We start from the raw sequence: 21,793 nt of genomic DNA on the forward strand, positions 1-21,793 counted from the left end.
TCCACTGCTACGGCTGATTCCTACAGACATAAAACCCATCAAAGTGGGTGTTGACCTATTCTTTGCCACGGCTACGGATAATGTCCACGGACCTGCTGGTCACGCAGTAACTCTGTTAACTTCTTACGCACTTGATACAGCCAAAGACACTCTCCACGAAGATACGGGGCCTCTGACAAACGCGTATCCGCGCAACATTCGTGAGCGCCAACCAGCTTCGACCCACTTCGATCAACTCGCCAAGTCGTATGCAACAACTTGATGGGATGCCACAGCGACCGGTCTGGTCTGTCCAACAAAAATGCATCGTCACATCATCAGCTAACCAACATCATGCCAAACCAGATCGAGCCAACTTTCGGAAAGCATGCACCGCCACATGCTTCATGGGTAGCTATGGAACCTTGGGTTTGATACAGTGCTCGAACATGAAATTGGACTTAGCTAACCAATGTCCAGGGACATCAATCACAGTCAAGAAATCGACCGTTGAATGGACTCGCTGAAGGCAGGCGCCGCCCCAATCATGTGATTGCTGGGGCGTCCTGGAAATGTTCGACTGCCCGGCGGTGACGATGACTCTTGTGACTGACAAAGAAAAGGACTCGAGCGATATCGTTGTGCTTGATTGATGAGTAAGCTAATCGACTAAAGTGTTAGGTAGCTTCCGGCTGTAGCTGCTGCTGATATTCTACGAAGCAAGATCTCAAGTTTTGTATTACTATTATTAAGATCGATTCAGAGAATGCGAAGGCGATCCTCTTTCTACTCGGAGCCTCGGCGTTACTAAAATGCTTGTTTATCAGCACCCGGCGTCGGAGGGTCTTTCTAGCGGCTTGTATGACAGCTGTGAAGCAGGGTATGGTAGCTCACGCATTGGCGTGTTGTGCTGATTCTTGCTTGATGAGGAAGCGCTGAGAGGCTCCAAATCTCTCAATGGCACATTGAAGCTGCTAGTATCCAGAGGGTCAGACGACTCCGGGTTCTGAGCACTTACAATTTCAACTGAGCACATTTACTTTAGCCTTGTCAACGTCGCAGACTCTTGGAGTCTTGATCCCTATCCTCATCCGAAGCCATGAAGGCATAAGGTAACTGTGCCAAGAAAATTTCATGCACAAACGGTTACGTATAAAATTTTGTGCATTGTGAATAAAAGCCGCAAACACCGTAACTGGTGCCACTAACTTCTCCAAGCGTGGTTTTTTTTTGACTTGGCTAACTGCGGGCGCGAGAAAGTAGGTACCTTACCTCTTCCTACCCTAAAAACTAGTAGAGTATAACAAGGTCACTTCTGGCTCTTCAACAAAGGCCTCTCATTTCTTTATACATTTATATTACTCCTTTTCGCTGCTTTTTTGGTGTTAGGCTATCTATATACCATCTCCTACAGTCCCACGTCTCATGATACATCAATCTCCACTCCACTCCTCTTGGCCCTGTACCTGCACACCCCCGCCCCAGGTCCCAATTCTCTCATCTGTAACGAACGAGCTTCTATCCACACCTGAGCTCGCCCGCATCCTTCGGTTCGCTGCACTTCTTGCCGTCGCCTGAAAAAGTAGGGCTCAACGCCGAGCAGATAGCAGAAGTTCACCTATGGTATGATCTGAGCAGCCTCTGATGGATTACCCTTGGTTCTTCATCCATCTGCGACTGCTAGCAGGCCTCGGCACTACACACAGCGCAAGAGGCTGTGGCCTATGCACCAAATGAATATGGCCGATCGTCAAGACCGCCACAATGGCGATGAAGCAATCTCCAGGGACGCTACGGACCAAGCTTCGAAGACCAAGATTCCATCAGCTTTGGCTACGAACCCTGAACTCACCAAACACTGGGCGAAGTACTATCGTACAAGCATCGCCTCCGGGATGAGCATCATGCTCTCTCAAACAGTTTCTGTAAGCTCCCTAGTGTCGAGGTTAATTGCGATCATTCTAATCGCTGTTTAGTATCCCTTGGACAGCGTCAAGACTCGCATGCAAGCGTACGTGCATCCACAATGACCACAACTTATTGCCAAGTCTAACATGGCAGAAGATACGGCCGCCACCGTACTATTATAGAGTGCATGAAAGATGGATACAAGACGGAGGGGATCAAGGGCTTCTATCGTGGTCAGTCCAAAACTTCTCACTGTGTTCTGATGGAGCATCCAACCTTTGAGGCAATTGATTTACGCTGTACCTGTGATTGGCCTTCTAGAGCACTGCTAGCGCAGTCTTGACATTGAAGACATTGGTATTCTGTTACCTTCCAGCTGGGGTCGCGTGATCAAATATTCCATCTCCTTAGGAGCTTCTTAGTATCGAGGCTAATGTTGCATGTGTCTCATAGGCGGTTTGGGCCCGTTCTTCAGCTTTACATTCGGGAGGACCTTGTCGTTTTCCGTGTATCAAAAGGCAAAATACAAGTACTCTGCCCTCATCGGGCAAGCCACTGGAGGCGACGAGCCGTTGGTCATCGTTAATCGGCCTGGGAGCATCCCTACGTTAGCAACAATAGCATGCTTTGCGGCCGCTGGTGCTACCGCTGGATCAATCATCTCGTTTTACGCTGGTAAGTCTTGGGTTTGGCACGTCATGCCACCTCGAGATCTAAAATACTTCCAGCCCCTTTCGAGATCACCAAGATCGCTGCGCAAACGTCCGAAATGATGGCGAAGGGCAATAAATCCAGCATGTCCGATGCGCTCAAAGACCCGATCAAATCAAGCTACCAACAGAAGGGAACGATCAGGACCGCAATGAATATTTTCAAGCTCCGCGGCTTTCCTGGACTGTACGCTGGATTTCGAATCCATATCGGTAAGTCCATTAAACGACAACAAATCACGCTTCCTCGGCTCACAGGATTTCTCTAGTCAGAGATACTATCGGATCAGCGATTTACTTCTCGACATACGAAAGCACTAAGCAGATGCTCGTTAAGCTACAAGGCAGTAATTCTCCAACCTCTCCTTTGTCTGTAGCTATGGCTGGCGGTTTTTGTGGTTTGGCGTCTGTGACCTGCGTGAGTTCTGAGGGTGGTCAAGGTTAACACTGAAGAGCTGACCTTTCGCCAGACTTATCCTTTTGACTCTGTAAAAACCGAATACCAGCGCAAGTGCCTTGAGAGAAACACTGCGGTGAAATACCCGAAGCTAGAGTGGTTCAATCGCAAATCTTATCGAGGCAAGTTGCCAGTCACTATCAGCATTGAATTAGTATGTGCTAATGCATGGATTCTTTCTCAATAGGTTTTGGCCTTGCAATGGCACGCTCTTGTGTTACGAACATCGTCTTTTTTTCCTCTTTCGAGTTAATCAAGAAGAAGATTAATCAGCTACCGGATCCGATGCTGCTCGATTCAGTGGACTAGATCCACTATCAATCCGTTCATGTACATACCTTAGATTTTTGGGCATTTTCACATACGGTCAGCGCGTGTCCCTCCATTTTGGCGGAGACTCAGGGGGTTGATCCCATCATTTCTGAGGCGTTTTGAAGAGGGTAATACCAGAAGCGCAAAAAGGATACATCAATTAATCGAACTGTATACACACTTATGAAAAATGTCCCATACGTTGAAAGGGTTTGGACAGTATCTGTGAAACCAATCGTTGAGCCCTGGCACGGTATGTATGATGCCTTGAATGTTACGAACCTCCTTTTGCACTGATACAAACCAAAGAAAAATCAAATCCTGAATTGAGCAGTCTCTACTGGCATTGATCAAAGAATGTGATCCAATCCTAACCTGCCCTTCGAGGAATCCCAGCCAATCCGCCACCAATCACCACTTTCTTCCTTAAACATCATGTAAACCTCCCATCTCCAGCGCCCTCCCAATCTTCTCACAAACCATCCCCCGACAACGAAAATGGTCTACTACTTCACCTCCAACGTGATTGACCCCCCAGCCACCATCTACGTAGGCAAAGATAAATTCGAGAGTCCGTTCGCCCTTTCCCCCCCCCGCACTCGCTCTCGCACCCAAGGCTGACCCCAGCCCACCCGCAGACGAAGAACTGATCAAATTCGGCTGGGACTGCGATATCTGGTGACGACAGACTTCCCTCCCCCCTCCCTATCCTCTTCCCCAACCCTGAATCTAACACTCCACTGTCAACAGGGTACGTCCGTCTCCTCCACCCTCCCCCCCCCCCCTGGCCCCCCCACACCGACAGAGACGAAAAAGAGAAAGAACGGCAAAAGGGAAAGGAAGCGTGAACGACAATGTTAAAAACGAGAATATCCGTGCCGACAGTTCCACGCCGACAACCTCTCCTCCGCGCACATCTACCTGCGCCTCACGCCCGAGCAGACATGGGACGCCTTGCCCAAGGAGCTGGTGGACGAGTGCGCGCAGTTGACCAAGGCGAATTCCATCGAAGGTGTGCCCACCCACACGCACACACGTTTCCATTCCCCCGCGTGTATACAAGCGAGGGAAGAGGCAAAAATGAGGTATAGAGACCGCGGGGCTGACGATGGGACCGTATGATTTCCGGCGTGCGCGTAGGCAATAAGAAAGACAACGTCACGATCGTCTACACGCCGTGGGCGAACCTGCACAAGAATGCCGGCATGGCGACGGGGCAGGTGGGGTTTCGGGATCCGAAAAGGGTAGGTTTCTCCGCATGTATACATCCATCCCCATCCCTCTCTTCCCCTTCCCACATCACCCGCTCGCTCGCTCTTTCACGGCCCTACACCACACTACACTACACCACACTACACAACACGACCCCAGCAACCCACCCCAGTCCGATGCGGTCCGCTAACCAAACCCCCAACAGACCAAAAAAACCCTCGTCCCCACCCGCCTCAACCCGACGATCAACCGGCTGGAGAAGACGCGCCGGGCGCGCCCCGTCGACGACCTGCCCGCGGACAAGGAGGCGCACCTGGCGCGGCAGCGGGCGACGAAGCGGGCGGAGAACGAGAGGCGGCAGAAGGAGGCGGACGGGGTGGCGCGGGAGCGGAGGGAGGAGAAGGAGAGGCGGGAGAGGGGGGTATGAGGATCTCATGGCCGAGGGGGGCAGGAGCAACGAGGAGGGGTTCGACGAGGATGATTTCATGTGAGGGGGAGAGGGTGGGGGGAGAGGTGGAGAAGAGATGGTGGTGCTGGAAGAGGGACCGGGCTGTTGCGATGAGTACCAGGTGCGTGAAGTTCGGGACGAGAGAAAAGGGTTCGAAGAGGTGTTGCTTGTTGTCATAGTACACGGTTGCGGGGCAGCATCAGGCATGGAGATTAATTATAGCGGTCTCGCTATCGATCTGCTATCGAACCATTATCTCTCAAGTATGATTACATGAGAAGTGAAGTCGACCTCTCCATCCAATATTTCCGATGAAGTCCTCGGATCATCCCCCTAGCTCTATATCTTTTGTCGAAACACTGTAAATACCAACATGCTGTACAAAACCATGTACGTCTCTTCATTATGGTCCCACCGCTCGATCAGGGTGCGCGACAACTCTGACGAGATGCCATGCGATCGTGCCGGAGCGAATGCAAATGCAAAAAAAAAAAGGTTCTATGATGCATGCATGTTCCATTGCGGCTTCAGAGCTTCGTTGAGATCCTCTTTCGTACCCACAAACTCCTTTGGTATGCGACTGACACGATATGCACCAGCGCGTATGCTCTGGTTTGTCCGTGCCGATACACCGCTATGGTTGCTGCGGATGGAGCCGGAGTCGGAGGCGGTCTCGTTGTTCCTAAAGCGAGGAGGTGGGGCGAAGTCGAGCGCGGTGAAGGTGCCAGAATTGCGGAGAAGATGACTACAGTCTGCGTTAGTGTGATGCTTTATGACCGAGGAATGGGGAACTTACGGGCTAGGCATTGGGGCGAGGTCATCGAATGAGGAGACGAGGGGCATGTGGGCTGGAACGATTGGCGAGTATGGCCTCAATCCTCCACGCGGGCTTCCTGAACGACCAGCTTGACGCTCTCTAGCGGTAGTGGGAGGTGCAAAGTCCATTGGTAGAAAGGTGTCTTCTTTCAGAAGATGAGGAGACGGGAGAACGTTCAACGGCTGTGGTGGGGGAATCTGTTTCTGTGGAGTGCCACGGCCAGAGGGCCCGAAGCGACCAGAGTGAGACGAATGAGCTCGGGACCTTGGAGGCATCGTTTTACCGCTACCAGACATTGTAGCAGCATGTCGGCGTCCGTACCCTGGCGGTGCACGTGGTGGCGGTGTCATCGCTCGTCGACCATATGGCTCGGCATACGGTCGACCGCGAGGTTGATCATTTGGTGCGGCATACAGAGGTTGAGCTCGGCCAGACACCGGATCGAAGATAGCTCCATCGCCAAGATACTGTTGGTCATAGTCCTCATAGTAGTCTCCCGCAGCGCGCTTTGGCCCTGGTCGGGAATCATCGAAGTATTCCTTGTAGAAAGATCTGATTCGGTTCGCCCGTTGTTCAGGGTTATCTGTGGGATCATCCGGTGGGAGAGGTCGAAAGCCCATGGATGATCTGCGGGGATCGAAGCCCGGACGGTGTCCTTCTTCGACGCCAAGACTGTGTTCATGGATAGGAGGCATATAAGCTTGACTCGATTGACGGTTTAATTCGTGCTGCGAGGCCTGCGAACTGCGCAGCGATGGGGGCACCACTTGAGAGCCGTCACCATAATCGCTTGCATCGTCCAGAAAGTTCTCGTAATGACCTCGCTCTGTAGAGGAACGCAGAGATTGCTTTCTTGGTGGTCTCGACAGGGAGCTTCTTGTGGAGGGAATCTCTGTGATATTTGGTGGCGACGACCGTGACGTGGGAGGTTCTGTACTGACGTTTGGCGGAGGGCTCTTTCGACTAGAAGTCTTCTGCAAAATCGAGGAGGGGCCAGGCTGTTGGAGTGAAGTAGAAGGAGCAATCTGCTGGATCGTGGACGAGGGAGTCGAAGGGAATTCATTGGGAGTCGCATATTCACTTTTTGGAGATGCAAAGTCTCGGGTAAGGACATCCGTGGAGGGGTCTCTGCTATGGATGAAAGCACCGAGATAATTGTTGCTCTTCCGAAGATCCGCACCATTTTTATCTATGTACGAATCTCGGGGAGTATCGAGCAGGGGGAATTTAGGGACAACGCCTGCGCTCTGAGGCCCCGAAGGTGATGCTTTGCGAGGGGGGTTGCTTTGCTGCTTCTGGCACCTGGATTTGGGGAGCCGGAGATCGACTGACGGGTGGCATGGACCTCGACATCCTTTGGGCATTTCCGAGAAGGTCCTTCTTCATGTCATCGCCAGGGCCACGCCTGGTTGAGCCGGAACCAGCATAACTTGATGAGTCGTCGGCACCTTTCCGTCCAGTCCTGGAGGAATGAACCGAGGTAGTGTCGCCCGGGATGTAAGTGGTCGCAGGCCTGTACCGATCGTCTTGGCTGTGCATGGTACGTGACATAGAATGCAATGACTCGCGGGAGCCGCCGAGACCAGGGGGCAACAAGTACGGGCTGCTGATGTCCACATCCATTGACATGCCACGCTCACGGCGTAAGGCTTTCTCTGCACCGGGATCCGTGGCGACCATTTCGGGTTTGTTCTTCTTGCCTTTCTTGGTATTGGCACGCGCAACGCTAGCTGGGTCCCAGCCGAAGTCCAGAGATCTATGTGGGTCGTTGGCGTCTTCGCGGCGCAGCTTTTTGACATGTTTCCGATGAAGGTAGATGAAGATGAGAATAGCCACTGCAATAGGGATTACAACGGCGAGGACGACGGGTAGAGTGACATTGCTGCTGTCGGTTGGTTTCTGGCAGCCAGGACTGGAGCTATTGGAGCCGCTGCAATCATCGCGTTTGAAGTATGCTGAGAGTCCCGAGAGAGGCTTGTCGACGAGGTTCTTGATGGAGGCAGGTTCCGGCAAAGCAATGGCAGTGGGAAGTCTCTTGCCGAGGTGGAGGCCGAGACGGCTGCGATGCGATTGTCGAGGCATAATAGAATGAACGAGTTGATTCGTGGAGAGTGACGCCAAGAGTAGCTTCGGACTGGTAGGTTGTTCACTGCATTTTGTTGTAGAGAGTAAATGCCGGATGAGGTATTAAAAGTACGCGCTTTGTGCTTTGTTTGAAATTTCTCAATTGACAAGCGTGTATGTAGAAAGAACCAATGAATGAATGAATGAATGAATGGGAAAGAACGACTCGGGGTGAGTATTAAAGAGTGAGGATGAAGGAGAGTGTATATGATATGATGATATGAGTGATGAAAAGGAAGGGATGGCCAGCAAAGTGACCGTGGTTGGGCAATTGCTTGATGCCCGTGTGGTTGTGGATGTTGAAAGAGTAAAGAAAGGTACTTTACAAAGAAAGATGGGGCTTGGCTCAGGGGAGGAGAAGCATTGACTAGACGCGGGCTAATACGGGCTAATGCGGGCTAAAGTTGGTCGCAATCTTACCATTGACAGGCATCTTTTTCCTTCAATCGACATCCAATTTCAACCTCACCCCGACTCGTAAATCTTACCCGGCAAGGATCGGCATCGAGAACCAATGATTGAGCAGATAAACTGGTCTACAGAATTACCGTACGTGATATTGGTGCACCTGATAAAATAGACTGAGGTACGGTAGGTAAATGGGGACAAAAGGTCGCGATCGCAAGAAAAAGCGCAGCTGAAGGTTAAGTAACAGGCTAAGCCAAAGGAAGATGTCGCTCGGCGCTAAAGTCAGGGACCGGCAGAGGAGGGATGACGAGCGCGAGCAACGGCGGCTTTCTCTTCTCCAACTTTTCGTAACTGCTCGGCTTCCTTATTTGCGGCTTCACCCGTCCGCCTTCACCCAATCATCATTCAGCATTCCGCTCTTCACCGCAATTCTACTACTACGCTTCAATGCACACAGATGCGAGGAAGGATTCAGGCTGTGCTTCCTCAAAACACATCTTTTTCACCGAAGCGGTAATAGTTACGTGAAACCTGCATGACCTGCTATCTCGTGGCTGCATAATGCTGACAACCGAACCCCTGGGTGTACGGCCACTTTCTATTTTCAGAGCAAGGAGGGTTTCCCCAGTCACGGCCATTATAAATCTTTTGCAGTGATCCGAATGAACATGACAATTAAGATGCCCACGTGCTTGAGAGTAGGGAGGAGTGGAGTGAAGATGGAAGGCTGGCCAGCCGAATTCTGCTGCTGCTACTACTACTCTGCCGCAGTGAAGTAATCAATGGATATGTGTACCCAGCTGCCGGGGCGTCGAAAGTCGATCAAGTCTCTTTGCGTCTCGGAATTTTTTTGGCGTAACCGTCTTCTTTAACTCATCGCTGCCATTGGAATGCTGCAAAGTCGAGATGACTGACTTCCTTTCAGCATTGGCAGTGAAAGTACTGATACACAAGGCTTGGACAGACTGGGGCTTTTCGCTGGTTTTGATACTAAACCACCGGAACCAGGACCCGATTCTCTAATTCCTTTGACTATAATGAAGAACAATGTGCTCAAATACCCGCGCAATGCCAATGAAGCATCTTGGCACAGGGCCCGTTGACTTCTTTGATATTTGACTAATGGTTTGCAGCAAATCACTATCCGTTCTCTGCACACCACGACGAACCTACGGTACATTCGTATCAATAGCAGACCTTGCCGTGGCCATCTCGGCGCAGCCAGAGGAACAACTCTACAAGGTGGTATGAGATGGCCGTTCGCTCTACAATCTTCTTCCTCAATTACCCAAGATGTTCCGAAACCATGCCCTGACTAGTTTCTCGTTTCCGAAACACGTCTTTCATTGTGAAGTACGTAGTATGTTAGGTGCGATTGGGGTAAATACTAACGTCATGTACTACATTAACACTTTCACTTATTAGAGACAGTGACGCCCGCGGCTAAAATATATACATAAAGAACGCAGTCACGGGAAACGTGAAGCTCGCGGCTATTAGGTCTGCTTCGACACTAGCTCGTTCATTTCAGCACTACCAGGCTGCCTCTGCTGCACGACACCTGTCAAACATCCGCCTAGATCCTAGGCTCTTGTTTTGTTCACCGAAGCCTTCTCACCGCTTTGTTGGCCAAAGTCGAGCTTGGCGCAGCGCACCGTCCTGCCAGCATGTCGAGGCCTGAGAAGCTCCACCTTGCTTTGAGCTCGCACTCAGACGTTGTGCTAGATCTCCGCGAAGGCTTCGTGGGAAAGCCTCAGCTGACTCTCCGCAACGAAGGAGCTGACGAGATCACACATTGCTTCCCCTTCCACGCCGAACTCGAACGGAACAACGATCGCGACGGCAAGGAGGACGAGTCCCTCGACTTGGGCCGAGGCTTGAGATGCGGAGCGTTGACCATCACCGATGAGAGTGGAAGCAAGATCCCCCTCAACTATTTCGGGGAGAGCCGAAAGGGCTCGTACTACGAACTCATGTCAGTACTGCCAGGGTTTGCAGAGTTCACGTACGGCTTCAGGAGAATCAGCCCCGAGCTCTTGGAATCGCTCGGCCGCCACCTGATTCCCGGAAGAATGTATCGCGTTGGCTTTTCGGGCCAGCCGATGGGGATCCTGTGCGATATCGGGGACGAAGACCCGGAAACGCACGAGAGGCAGGAAGCCGAGATCGAGCCGTCGTGGGATCCGCGGGAAATTCCATTCACGGTCGTCGCCGGCGCTCGAAAGCCCCGGTTCACAATGTCCGTCACCGCCCCTTCGTCGATCTGTCACACCTCCGGCATCCCGGCCTTCCACGTCGTCATGCTCGTGACGTCGCTCGAGCGAAGAGCCGTGACCGTGAACGTCCAACTCGACGCTTTTGCGGACATGTGGCCTCAGGACCCGGCTCACAGGTGGGAGAAATGGGGCTCGTATGACATGTTCAGAATCACCCGCGAGAGCGACGGGCGGGAATGTTTGCTCAACGCCAAACATCCTCCCGAGCAAACCCTCCGACCCGCGGAAGACTTCCGCCCCGCGAACGGGCTCCTCGAATTCAATCACGGCACCACCTACACCTACCACTTCCATCTCGGCGCCGAGGATCTGAACCAGCGCCTCAGGCCTTCATACATCCACAACGAGCCCTACATCCTCAGGACGAACCCTCAAGGCTTCGCGGCGTGGGATTACGGCACGGAGGCGGAGCTTTCGCGGACGCATCGGACACCGAGCGACTGGTGCAGGCACGGACCCATCGTTTTCGAACCCGTCTGCGATGTCGCGCTGACCATCGAGGCGATCATGGAGGAGAGGGAGAATCCGATGCCCTTTTTTCGACTGCCGCTCGAGTTGAGGCAGGTGGTGTATAGGTATGTGAGATACGCGCCGTATGCTGATCGGATCCGGTTCACGGCCGATTTGGGTTGATAAGGGAAACAGACAGTTCCATACGGAATGAGAGCTTCGAGGTTAGGGTTTGCGGTCGGAGACCTCGCAGATGAGATTGCAGATCATGGCTTGTTCGACATGTCGTCCAAACGCTCGACGACGGGATCAATGACACCCAGACGGCATCGGGGGGTGCGAGGATGACGGGTTGTCGTGAGTTTAGGGACGACATGGTGTGATATACGTTGGTGACTTTACAGACCTGCAGTCTGAGAACGTTCGTGTTCCGACGTGCATGATGTCTATTCAATGTACGATAGAGAAGCGGCCGAGACCCGGCAGAGAATGGACTACGGAAACCGAATTGCATCAGAGCTATGCGACTCGCTGTGAACTTCATCCCTGGAACCAGAAGATTTGCGTGAGCTGGGACATGATACTCGAGCGGCGAGTTGGACGTTCGAGTAGGGAGATTGAGCGGATGAGGGGTCTTAGGTTTGAGTGGGCGGGGTGCAGGGGAGATGTTTGTTTCTTCGTCGTCGCTTTACTCGTGCTTCGTTGTCAACCCGTCGCTGTCTACAACACCCAAACGGTATCGAAGTCCAAGCACTCGTGACATTGGCTCAGGATGGCAAAAGTGCGGCGAGTTTTTCGCCGTAGGAAATACATCTCTTCTACACGCAACACCACCATACAGACAGATCATCTCCACCAGCCGTTTCTTCCTTGCACCCTCACCGTTTTCACACCCTCCCCGCCACTCCAGACTGAGAGGAACGTGGTCTAGACTGGGCGAGGAGACATTGTAAGAAGGCACTGCAGGTAGGGATTGGAAACTGTGGTGAACTGGTAGGGGCTCGAGGTAGCTGAATTGAGGACGTGAATGACTTGACTGGAAAGTTCTTGGGGGCAGATTTTCTGGAGAGAGCGGTGGGCGCAAGCCTGGGAAGGAAAACTTCAAGCCTCGACCTGTGTCAGTGAGACGTTTCATGTGTACCGCGGCTGTCTATGGATTTATGCGATAGAGTCCCCTTGGAGACCGGAATTCGCGTCTCTCATGGGGTGGAGACCCTTACCTAGAGATCTTCTTCATTCACCAGGATCCAAGAAAGAGTGGCCGGCAGCGTATGACACCACATTCCCATCTACAATGCGAAACAGACGGTTTCTGACCCGTCGATCTCCAGCATACGGCGTAGGCTTGCATGGGGCCTCTTCTCCTGGCAAGCCCCACCAGATGATTGCATTCTTCCAGCCAATGCACTCTTCGTACTCTGTGATCTCCGTCTGCATGCCTTTGCGACCATGGTCCTCATCTGCCCTTTCGACAACCGAGTAGAGATACTTAAGCAGTGTTGGATCGTTCAGTCCGATCACTTGGAGCCAATTGAGCCTGTACACATGTTTGGCGAACAGTTCGAAGTTTGTCCTAACATCCTGTGAACTAGCCACAGCCAGTCCTCGGCCCAAAGTGATGGTGATTCCCTTGAGATGAGGGAAGTCAGTTGCCAGGCTGAATGGGTTTCCCATGCAGTATTGCCACCAAGGATTTCTGCAGTGGTATGTTTCTCTTTTCCTCGGTATCCTATGCCTCGTGAACGGCATGAGAACGTGGACCCTCTCGATAAAGGGAGCTTGAGCTTGATCTGTAGACCAGCGAAAGAAGTTTGGCGTAGCTGCATCTTCGAAAGAGAAAGTATTGGACCGGTAGAGCACTGGTGCAGCTTCACGGTGAATAAAACGACACGTCCTGAGAAGTGCAGGCCAAAGACTTGGGGCTTGCTCAGGACCTTTCGGCCATCTTGTGAGGTTTGGTGACTGCCCGCATCCTAAGTACTGATGGCACATGTAGCTTTCGATTCGTCCGAAGGATCGTCCACAGAATGCGCAGTGCTTGTAAATGCCAACTCCTTTGCAGTTCCTTTGCCGCTTGAACTGGTTGCTGGGTATTAGGATCTCTGCTGTGCTGTGCAACAGTTGTGTGTATATCATAGTGCGGATCTCGAGAGGAAGACCAAAGAGTGTACTTGAGGTCACGGCCATCTCAAGTGAAGGTCTTTTGCTGGGTGCCATAGCTTCTGGAAGAAATGAGAAATGCTCTTCTCAGACGGGCTTTGTTTCGTTCATCAAGGCAATCTAGTACACAGCAACGCAGAAAACAAGCTACAGCTCCTGAACACGATAGAGCTTGTACTTTCTGTCAAGGACCGGCGACGTTAAATAGAAGAGTCATGTACCATCAACCGGAAGTGATTGAACAGTGCTGACCAACGGAGGAAAACCTTCAGTAAGGAGAGAATATCTTGTAAGTTGTTTTATATAGTCTGGCAACAGCTAATTGATGTAATTAGCAACACAATGATGGCATAATTTCCACAAGATGGGGTGCCAACGGTCAGTAGCCAAAAGTGAGGGGTTCTGACATCTTACGGAAAGGACATTGCGGAGCGTACTTCAGTCTCAGTGACGCCCCAGTTACTTGTATGAGGATTTGTCGCAAGCTGCAAATCGATTCTTCGTATGCAATATCGAATTGTTGGTCTTCGAGCAACATACAACGCTAACCTGTAGAGTGTCTGCTTTACTGCAAATCACGAGGCAGGGGTTGTCAGCTGCGTAGAGCCCTCCTCGTCGCTCCGTTTGCTTGATACTTGTTGCTGCGGTTGATCCCCAATCACTCTGTACTTGTGAGGCACTGCTTCACCCGGAAATCCCCACCTAAGTAAGCCATTTTTCCAAAGACCTCCTGTCTCATTTGCCCAGGCATGCCTTCGCACCTCCTTTTTGCCATTCTTAGAGTCATCCTCTGTCCACTAATGGTTCGAAGCAGTCAAGCACCTTTTCATGACTCAACTTCAAGACAAGCACCCAGTCCAGTCCTTGGGACCTCCTTCTGAAAGCTTCAGACATCGAGCGTAGAAGATTCGCCTCCTCTGCCCCAAGGCGCAAATGGAGATCGATTGTCATACGCCTGAGATAAGGGAAGTCTTGACCGAGACTGAGTCTCTGTTTCGTGAGGTATGTCACCCATGAAGCGACCTGTTTGTGATGTTGGCGGGCAAATTTGATCCCGATCTCCTGGATTGCCCAGCTTGTGCGCAATCAGTGCCCCAGCGGAAGCTGCTCGCAGTAGCGGGATCAGAGAAATGGAAACTGTTTCTAGAATAGAGAATAGGGCTGGCTTCAAGTCGGATAAGACGACAAGTCTGAAGAAGTCATGTTGACAGCTCCGGGAGAAGAGGCCGTACCGGTTCTTGATAGACTGGGTTTGCGCGCCGGTGATGCTTTGCGACATGCTGCACACAGCCCTGGTTACTCAGAAAAACGAGCCCGCAAAACAGGCATTCGTACGGTATGAAACTTGTTCTTCCATAGTTTCTGCGCGCGAATCTGTCGCTGGGAATGAACACGCCCTCCTTCTGAATGAGCAGCAGTTTGTAGATCATGATGCGGACCTCCGACGGGATTTTGAAAAGAGAGCTGGCACTCACAGCTACCTCGAAAGCTGGTCTATGCTGACGAGGCATGGTGGTCAGGCGCCTTAGAAGTGCTGAATGTACACCTCGGTACGAAGAGCGTTGCGGGGTGGAGCGAGAACTTGAGCTGCAACGTCCGACTTCAATCATTGAGCATCTTATGAAGAACCACAAACAAACAGACGACGAACAGCTAAGAGTTGGAGTGAGACGTTGAGCTGGAGCATCGGACTTCAAATCACGAAAGTACACGCTATAGCTAGAAGCTGGGCCCAGATAGAGAGCGTATCGATCAACCCTGACCCAGAGCTCGAACACTAGATCGGGTAATGAAATTGGATTAGAACCTGGTGTAGTACCCTGCAAACCGAGGTCTTGTGAGAGTGGTCACATAGGGAGATGAGACCTCTGGTCTGGTGCTTGATATTTCCGTGATGCTTGCGCCTAGCCTCTTCATCAGTACATTTTGTGGACAGGCAATCCGGGATGTGTCGGTGTAGGGGCAGACCTGTCCAACATCATAAACTATGGACAGGTCCCCCTCTGAAGTCACGCGGGTGACGGAAATACCTGTGCACATCAAGAAATCCCTTCACCTTGTCAGCTGGAATAACTCAACGAATACCCTCTTTATGAATTCAATTTTGCGCAACGGTATATTAGTGTTATCGAAATCTTTGAATCACAACGCAAAACCTTTCTGCTAGGGTTTTCCTTGTGAAATCATCATCAAATTATCAAATTTCCAGGTGTGCAGGTATCTCTGTCACCCGCGTGGAAGTGAATGTGGGGTCCTCAATCTATCAATAGTCCTCAATAGATCAATCTTTTAGATTTAACTCAGAAATGCTTGCTTAACATATTACATGCTGCCGACAAAGAATCCCCATCTCATCTCTCTACACTTCCTCGAATCAAATCTATCTAGCAATCTCTTGACCTATATCCGCCATATCCAGCTCCTCCGTTACCCCTCGAAGCCTAGGCTCCCCTATCGAAGCTGTCGTCACACTCTCTCCACACAATGGCCCCTCCCATGCATCAACAAACCTCATCCCGCACCCATTCCACCACCACTACAGCGGCCACAGCTACGCAAACCCTAACATCAAACCCCGTTCTCCGCCTGCGTGCTACAGCTCCCTCACCGCAGAACCGGAGGCGGATACAATGGGCTGAAGACGTCGTCGACAATGAGGGACTGGGGCGGAAGACATCGAAAGGTTCGTGCATCTACGCCCGGTGGCCCCTTTCTCCTACTACGAGGCCATAACTGACTGACTGACATGGCACGACGATTCTAGTCTGCTGCATCTACCACGCGCCCCGCCCCGTCGGCGAATCCTCTTCCGAGTCCTCCTCCGGCTCCTCTTCGGACAGCGACTCCGCGGGCGACGACAGCGGGAACAACGATGGCCGGGCGCGCATGGGCGGGAAGGGCAAAGCGAAGAAGCAGAGGCATCGGCACGGTGAGCCGGGCGAGGGCTGTGGGCATGATCACGGTGATGGGGGACGAGGGGAAAGTGCGACGGGGAGGGTGAAGAGGAAGGGTGCGAATGCTTATGAGACGGCGCCGAAAGTGAAGACGGCGGAGGTCAAGCCGTGAGGTGTCGGAAAGAGGAGGTCGGTGGGCTCCGTACAGTGTAGAGCATGGGCAGGCGTTCTAAAGGGATCATTGCCCATAAGATTCGGCAGTGAGCTCGAGGGACTGGATCCTTTCTGTCGGTTGCTCGATTCGTCGATGGGCCGGAAAGTATTGTGTCGGCTTCCCTCTGGCTAAAAGTCGCCGAGATTGAAAAAAAAGGTTCGGGTCTGGAGAAGCGGCTTTTGTGGCTTTTCCTTTTAGCTTTTCCCCCCGTGAATGCCAATGTCGAAAGTTCGGGCAGGCAAACCCCACGGGGGCAGCCTTTCGGAAGCATGTTCAATGTCATCACAACAATGAGAGCTGCGGGTCTAGAGGCTGGGCGTCCGGGACGTTGCGCAAAGCCCGGCGGATCATTGCCGTCTTCGACCAGAAAGCACACGAGCAAGTTCGGATGGGACTCGCTGGAATTCAATGATAAGCGTTCAGGGATCACCCGATGGTGCCCGGATGGCGTGCAGGAAACCTTCGGCATTGAAAAGGCTCGATGCGGCAGGTGCTGAGCTTAGTTCGACGACTTCAATACGCAGGGTTGGTGATGATTGGTATATGCTTATTTGTGCTATGCGTCTTATATACGAGTACGTGCGAATCAAATGCTCAAAACTTCATATGCTCGTACACCACATGACTCGAATTTGCCAGCGAGATTATGCAGAATGATTCCAAAGATACAATGCAGTAGGCTGACCTATCAGACGTTTGGAGAAGATAAGGAAATATGCAGAAATCATGTATTCACTCCCTTAGTTCGCCCAGCCACCTGCTCAAGTTGACTTGGCGGCGAATCCGATTTCGGGCGTGCTGGCACCGTTGAACACTACGAACTGCGACTTGAGGAAGATGTCACCGTAGATGGAGAAGCCAATGCCGGCATTTGATTGAATACCACCGAAGCACTCTGTAAGTTTGTTAGTATGTGTCCAATAACAGAGGCAGGGTGAGAACTTACGGCTGCCAGTTGCTGGGGCATAGTTGATGTAAGTTCCTGGAACAACGGCTCTGTAGCTTCCGATGCCAAGCGTAATGCTTGGTAGAGTAGCAGAGCACGGGAAGATATAACCTCCTTGGGATGCACTGTTGGTGGCACCGGAGACCTTGGCGTAGTAGGCCTTGACAGCTGCGGCTGGGAGATACAGAAGCGTGGTACCGGTGTCGGCGATGGCGTCAATCGACGACGAGACGAACGTTCCAGAGCCGACAGCATAGCCGTTTCCGGTGAATTCCCAGAATCCATTGGCGGTGTTTACAGGGACGTAAGTGATGCTGCCCGTGTGTTCGGAGGAATCAATGTAGCCAAAGTTGTAATTGCCCGGGTTACCTTTCTTCAGATTTGCAGTGAAGAGAGGAGAAGCAAGAGTGGGTATGGCGTTTTCGAAGAATGTCGCCACCTGGTTTGGGCTCGCTGTATTGATGCTATCGAATGCAAGGCCAAGTAGCCCGTCGCTTGCGGCATCGGACTGGAACTCTGCGCTGATTGTTTCCGCTGCCTCGACAGCCTGGCTGGTCACGGTGGTACCACCAACCACGACTTTATCGATGTAGACGTTGCCTGATGCGCTGCTTCCATCGCCATAAGAAATGCTCCACGTCTCTCCACTGTCTAATTTTCCGGATTTCGAAGGATTGTAGAGAGTGTGGCCACTCTGCTCGTTTGTGGGAAGCTCGGTTGAGAACACCCATCTTCTGGAATTCAGTATTTGCAAGTTTGTGGGCTACGGGTACTTATGAATGCCGCTTACAAGTCAGATGACCCCGTGTCAAAGTCCAGGTTCAAAGTCGTTCCACCAATAGTCACAGGACATAGATACTCAGCGTCGTATTCCTCCGGACTGGCGGTCACAGTACCATCATTGTTTGCAGCGGCGGCGGCGATGACAGCGGGTACCGCCTTGCCGTATTTGGCGTAGGTTTTGGCCAAGGCAGATGGACCAGACAGGATGAATGGCTTTTGTACCGTCTGATCGAGCCTGAAAGCCGCACCGCGCTTCTCGAGCTCAACCGGGACAGCAGAAATAAGAGAGATGAGGGCCGAAGCCGCGCCAAAGACTCTGATGAAGCTCATGATGTATGTGAAGGACTGGTCTTTAGACTGGGACAGATGTATTGTAAAGGTGGAATTGAAAGCCGTGAGTTGAAGACTGGTGAATGGGGCATTTCGCAAGGGGAATTGAAAGACTCTTTATAGACAGTTTATGATCATCACTTGGGGAGCAAAAAAACGCTAAGGCGTCTATTTACCACCTGAAGGCAACCTTGATGAAATGATGCCGAATGTTCCTGCAGATGAAGTAGCCAATTGAAGTTTGTTATGTAGCGCTTCACGGAACCGTGGTCGATCACCGTTGAGTTTGGCCTCATATCGCCGCGGTATTGGTCCGCGAAGAGAAGGTCAAAAGCAGCTCGGTTAGGGAAAGGGGCAGGTCATTGCCAGCTGAGCATGTCGACGGTAGGATGTTGATGGCGAGCTTGAGAATTAGAAGCATGTGATTAAGGACAGAGACATACCAATCATATGATGTACAAGACAAGATGATATCGCACTTATCACGGAGGGGCAAGAACTTGCCGAGTTTGGAAGCTGGGGAAACACTCGGCGAACAGGAGGAAAGCTTGGGTGAGCAAGAGGAGGAAAGAGCGAAGGATTGTAGTGGCGAAGGTAGAAGAGCCCATTGTGGCTGCTGCAGAGAAGCTTTTTGACGTCTTCCACGAAAAAAAGCCACTGACCATGTCTCTCTCATTGGTGGAGATTGAAAATTAAGGGAATAAAAGGCATGAATAATGCGAGGAGGCCTCGGAGGAGTCCTGCCTGTAGCAAAGTAGCTGATAAGGTTGCGCCGGTGGCAAGGATTGAATGGCTTTGAATGTGCCTACTTAAAACAGCGGACCGCTCCGCTGATATTCTTATCTCGACTTGTATCTTGCCCACTACCAGTCTCCAGCTGCCAAGCTCGTCGTTCCTCCTCCGAAATCATCCTCCTACATATTCGCGAGCAATGCAAGTCGATCAAGGCTGTTGATCTCTCACCCTAGAATACGGATATTCACGCTAGATGATAACCTCATCCTTTCCGAGTGGCATTGCCATTCAGACACCTCCATTTGTTGATATCTGTTGCTTTCCCAGCGCAGCATGCGAAGTATCTGAAATCAAAGCGCCCTTTTTTCTTATATTGTAAAGAAAAAACATGAAAACTTTGCCCCTTGTTTCCGCGTCTATGATCTGATGCTAAGTCTGGAAGCCTCACAAGTACCTGCATCCGAACTCCCCTTTTCGGCCTAGGCCCTCAACCGGAGGATACTCGCCCAGTAAACGCCCTATTTTTGGGGGGGCAAATTCTTGCGCCTTCTTCTGGAACGTTCCCCGAAAGTGTGGCAGCTGGGGTTGAAATATCTCCAATCAGGTCGAATACACCGCTTGAGCTGCGCCGCTGCCTCCTAACTCCCGCAGAAATTAGTCAGGCACAGGGATTTGGCTTGGACCTTAACTTCCTTCCTCTGTCAAAATATGAGGGGACAAGTCAATCTGTTTGGTTGCACCGTCCCTTCAGCTACTTCGGAATAACAAGTCAAATGTCTGCAGTCTACCGAAGCGGCCTTAGTCGCCACTGATAAGGGGCCTTCACTTTCGAGCATGACCCAATTTGAAGTCATGAGAGCTTCATCTTTCCACACCTCTTCACCTCCTCACCTGCCCAAATGGTTTGGATGGCAACATCTAGGTCAACATTGCCTCCGTGGATAGTGTTATCTTGTCCACGGAAGCGGCGGTGGCTACTACAGCGTGACAGCGGTACATGACTTCCCAGGCAACTTCTACCCCTGATTAATTATTGACTAACAAGCGTTTGTAATGGACCTCAATCAGACCCAAAGGCCGGGACAAGAGTCGTGGACCTTGATTAAGATTGGAGAGGATGTTGAGCGAAGTGGGTCACTGCAAACAGTGTGACTCAGGGGAAGTCTTAGAGAGTGACTCCGGCCCCACCTTTCCGTGGTCAGAGGATTCTCCAGCGATCTGCCAATCATGGCGTAAGCCACTGGACTTCCGAGTCAATGCTCTTGATTTCCAATCATTTTCTTCTCACGTACAGGGTTGAGCGTTCACTATGACAGGAATGATTCTGCCCCTTTTGGAGTCAGGAAAGTCAGAACTTAGACCCCAAGGTCATAACCTGAAGATACGAGAACTCTCTCGTCATTCCGTTATCATGCGGTTCAATAGTGATCAAAGAACAACGATGTCTGAGAGTCCTCGAACTTAGATGCAGCTGCTACAACGGTATCAGCATGCGTTCGGTCTGCGTCGTGGCCAGATTTCGTTGCATTGAGTACGTAATCGGGGCAAGAAGCCGTTGTTACGGTTGGACCTCTAGAAAACATCTTACCACAGACAATTAAAGCAACCCAAGGTATTTTTGAGATGCGCTTCATAAGAACGATCCTCTCGTGCCAGTTGAAGGGCGTATTTTGATCAAGGTTTACGATTCTGGTTGCATGTCTTCTATGCAAATGTTTCTCACATTCATGTTCATTGATTTGTAGGAACGCTTCGTATCGTTCGGCCCTTCGTGTGTGTCATCTTCTGCTCTGACAAGGAACAAAATGAAAGGAGTAAAGCTGAATCAGTACTCGTAGTTGCCCGCTCATGTTTCGTTATTGATCACCTTCCCATCGTCAGGTCATCCATACCCAGTACAGTAATCTTAGCCTCATAAACCCGGTTCTCCCATTGTGGGAAGCAAGCGCACGCCCAAAGAACGACCCTATCCCCTTCTTGGACCCGCTGCACCAACTCATGCTCATCTGTAAGCTCGATCGTGTATTCCTCGGGTTCCATTGAAGCGTGCCTGTTCGTTTGTATCTTGTACCTCGGTTGCTTCTCCAGCCGCTTGTTGTGTCGCTCCATCCACTCCCCGACCCATCCATAAGAGCCGGTCCACGCAGCCGCATTATGGAGTTCGCCTTGTCCATCTTCGTCGGTACCGGGAAATTGCGCCAGGCTAGCTTCGAACCAGCTCCAGCTGCCCTGGTCCGGATCGGAACTGAAGCCCTGATCTCTGCTGCGAAACGTGAACACGACTTGCCTCAATAGCGCGACCTCTTGTGCGGAGAAGGGACGTGTATATAAAATGGGTATGCCAGTAGGTTTGTTGACGCTTACGACGATCGGTTTACCAGCCTCTACCGAAGGAGGGTGACTGATGCTGTAAAGACGAACCCAGCGAGTCGGGTGGCGGAGTATTTGAAGGATGAGCTCAGCAGGCAGAGCTGGTCTTGTTGGTGTTGCCATCGAGAGGCATTCGAGAAGAGCGAGGTTGGAATCTTGAGTTGTCCATCTTGTAGGGACTGCTAGCTGAATTGGAGGGGCTGGCGACGGTTGGTGTGCCATATTGAGCCTGCGATTGAAGGTTCTGCGGAAGCGATTCA

The 21,793-nt window shown here is 51.5% G+C and overlaps 9 protein-coding genes across 9 annotated transcripts; 4 read left to right on the forward strand and 5 right to left on the reverse strand.

The window, feature by feature from the left end:
• Positions 1-1,712: 1,712 nt before the first annotated feature.
• On the forward strand, positions 1,713-3,363 carry HO173_012363 (uncharacterized protein; the record flags this gene model as incomplete). The annotated part of the gene is made up of 8 exons (XM_037314235.1): positions 1,713-1,904; positions 1,956-1,990; positions 2,044-2,120; positions 2,341-2,562; positions 2,616-2,810; positions 2,867-3,015; positions 3,068-3,176; positions 3,242-3,363. The coding sequence occupies 8 exons, from the start codon at positions 1,713-1,715 to the stop codon at positions 3,361-3,363; spliced, it is 1,101 nt and encodes a 366-aa protein (XP_037158847.1).
• A 186-nt stretch (positions 3,364-3,549) lies between these two features.
• On the forward strand, positions 3,550-5,005 carry HO173_012364 (uncharacterized protein; the record flags this gene model as incomplete). The annotated part of the gene is made up of 3 exons (XM_037314236.1): positions 3,550-3,619; positions 4,507-4,610; positions 4,784-5,005. The coding sequence occupies 3 exons, from the start codon at positions 3,550-3,552 to the stop codon at positions 5,003-5,005; spliced, it is 396 nt and encodes a 131-aa protein (XP_037158848.1).
• Positions 5,006-5,524: 519 nt separating this feature from the next.
• On the reverse strand, positions 5,525-7,925 carry HO173_012365 (uncharacterized protein; the record flags this gene model as incomplete). The annotated part of the gene is made up of 3 exons (XM_037314237.1): positions 5,525-5,771; positions 5,823-7,090; positions 7,176-7,925. 3 exons carry the CDS (start codon positions 7,923-7,925, stop codon positions 5,525-5,527), a joined length of 2,265 nt encoding a protein of 754 aa, XP_037158849.1.
• Positions 7,926-10,042: 2,117 nt separating this feature from the next.
• HO173_012366 (uncharacterized protein) lies at positions 10,043-11,284 on the forward strand (the record flags this gene model as incomplete). Its single annotated transcript, XM_037314238.1, has 1 exon — positions 10,043-11,284. One exon carries the CDS (start codon positions 10,043-10,045, stop codon positions 11,282-11,284), a length of 1,242 nt encoding a protein of 413 aa, XP_037158850.1.
• Positions 11,285-12,334: 1,050 nt separating this feature from the next.
• On the reverse strand, positions 12,335-13,318 carry HO173_012367 (uncharacterized protein; the record flags this gene model as incomplete). The annotated part of the gene is made up of 1 exon (XM_037314239.1): positions 12,335-13,318. The coding sequence occupies one exon, from the start codon at positions 13,316-13,318 to the stop codon at positions 12,335-12,337; it is 984 nt and encodes a 327-aa protein (XP_037158851.1).
• Positions 13,319-13,836: 518 nt separating this feature from the next.
• On the reverse strand, positions 13,837-14,772 carry HO173_012368 (uncharacterized protein; the record flags this gene model as incomplete). Its single annotated transcript, XM_037314240.1, has 3 exons — positions 13,837-14,058; positions 14,154-14,553; positions 14,597-14,772. The coding sequence occupies 3 exons, from the start codon at positions 14,770-14,772 to the stop codon at positions 13,837-13,839; spliced, it is 798 nt and encodes a 265-aa protein (XP_037158852.1).
• Positions 14,773-15,745: 973 nt separating this feature from the next.
• Positions 15,746-16,327, forward strand: HO173_012369 (uncharacterized protein; the record flags this gene model as incomplete). Its single annotated transcript, XM_037314241.1, has 2 exons — positions 15,746-15,944; positions 16,026-16,327. 2 exons carry the CDS (start codon positions 15,746-15,748, stop codon positions 16,325-16,327), a joined length of 501 nt encoding a protein of 166 aa, XP_037158853.1.
• Positions 16,328-17,130: 803 nt separating this feature from the next.
• HO173_012370 (uncharacterized protein) lies at positions 17,131-18,428 on the reverse strand (the record flags this gene model as incomplete). Its single annotated transcript, XM_037314242.1, has 3 exons — positions 17,131-17,264; positions 17,316-18,046; positions 18,106-18,428. 3 exons carry the CDS (start codon positions 18,426-18,428, stop codon positions 17,131-17,133), a joined length of 1,188 nt encoding a protein of 395 aa, XP_037158854.1.
• Positions 18,429-21,026: 2,598 nt separating this feature from the next.
• HO173_012371 (uncharacterized protein) lies at positions 21,027-21,755 on the reverse strand (the record flags this gene model as incomplete). The annotated part of the gene is made up of 1 exon (XM_037314243.1): positions 21,027-21,755. The coding sequence occupies one exon, from the start codon at positions 21,753-21,755 to the stop codon at positions 21,027-21,029; it is 729 nt and encodes a 242-aa protein (XP_037158855.1).
• Between the last annotated feature and the right edge of the window lie 38 nt (positions 21,756-21,793).

This window comes from Letharia columbiana (genome assembly GCF_014066305.1).
Source record: "Letharia columbiana isolate WasteWater2 chromosome Unknown Sc0000079_s0, whole genome shotgun sequence".
Lineage (NCBI taxonomy): Eukaryota > Fungi > Ascomycota > Lecanoromycetes > Lecanorales > Parmeliaceae > Letharia > Letharia columbiana.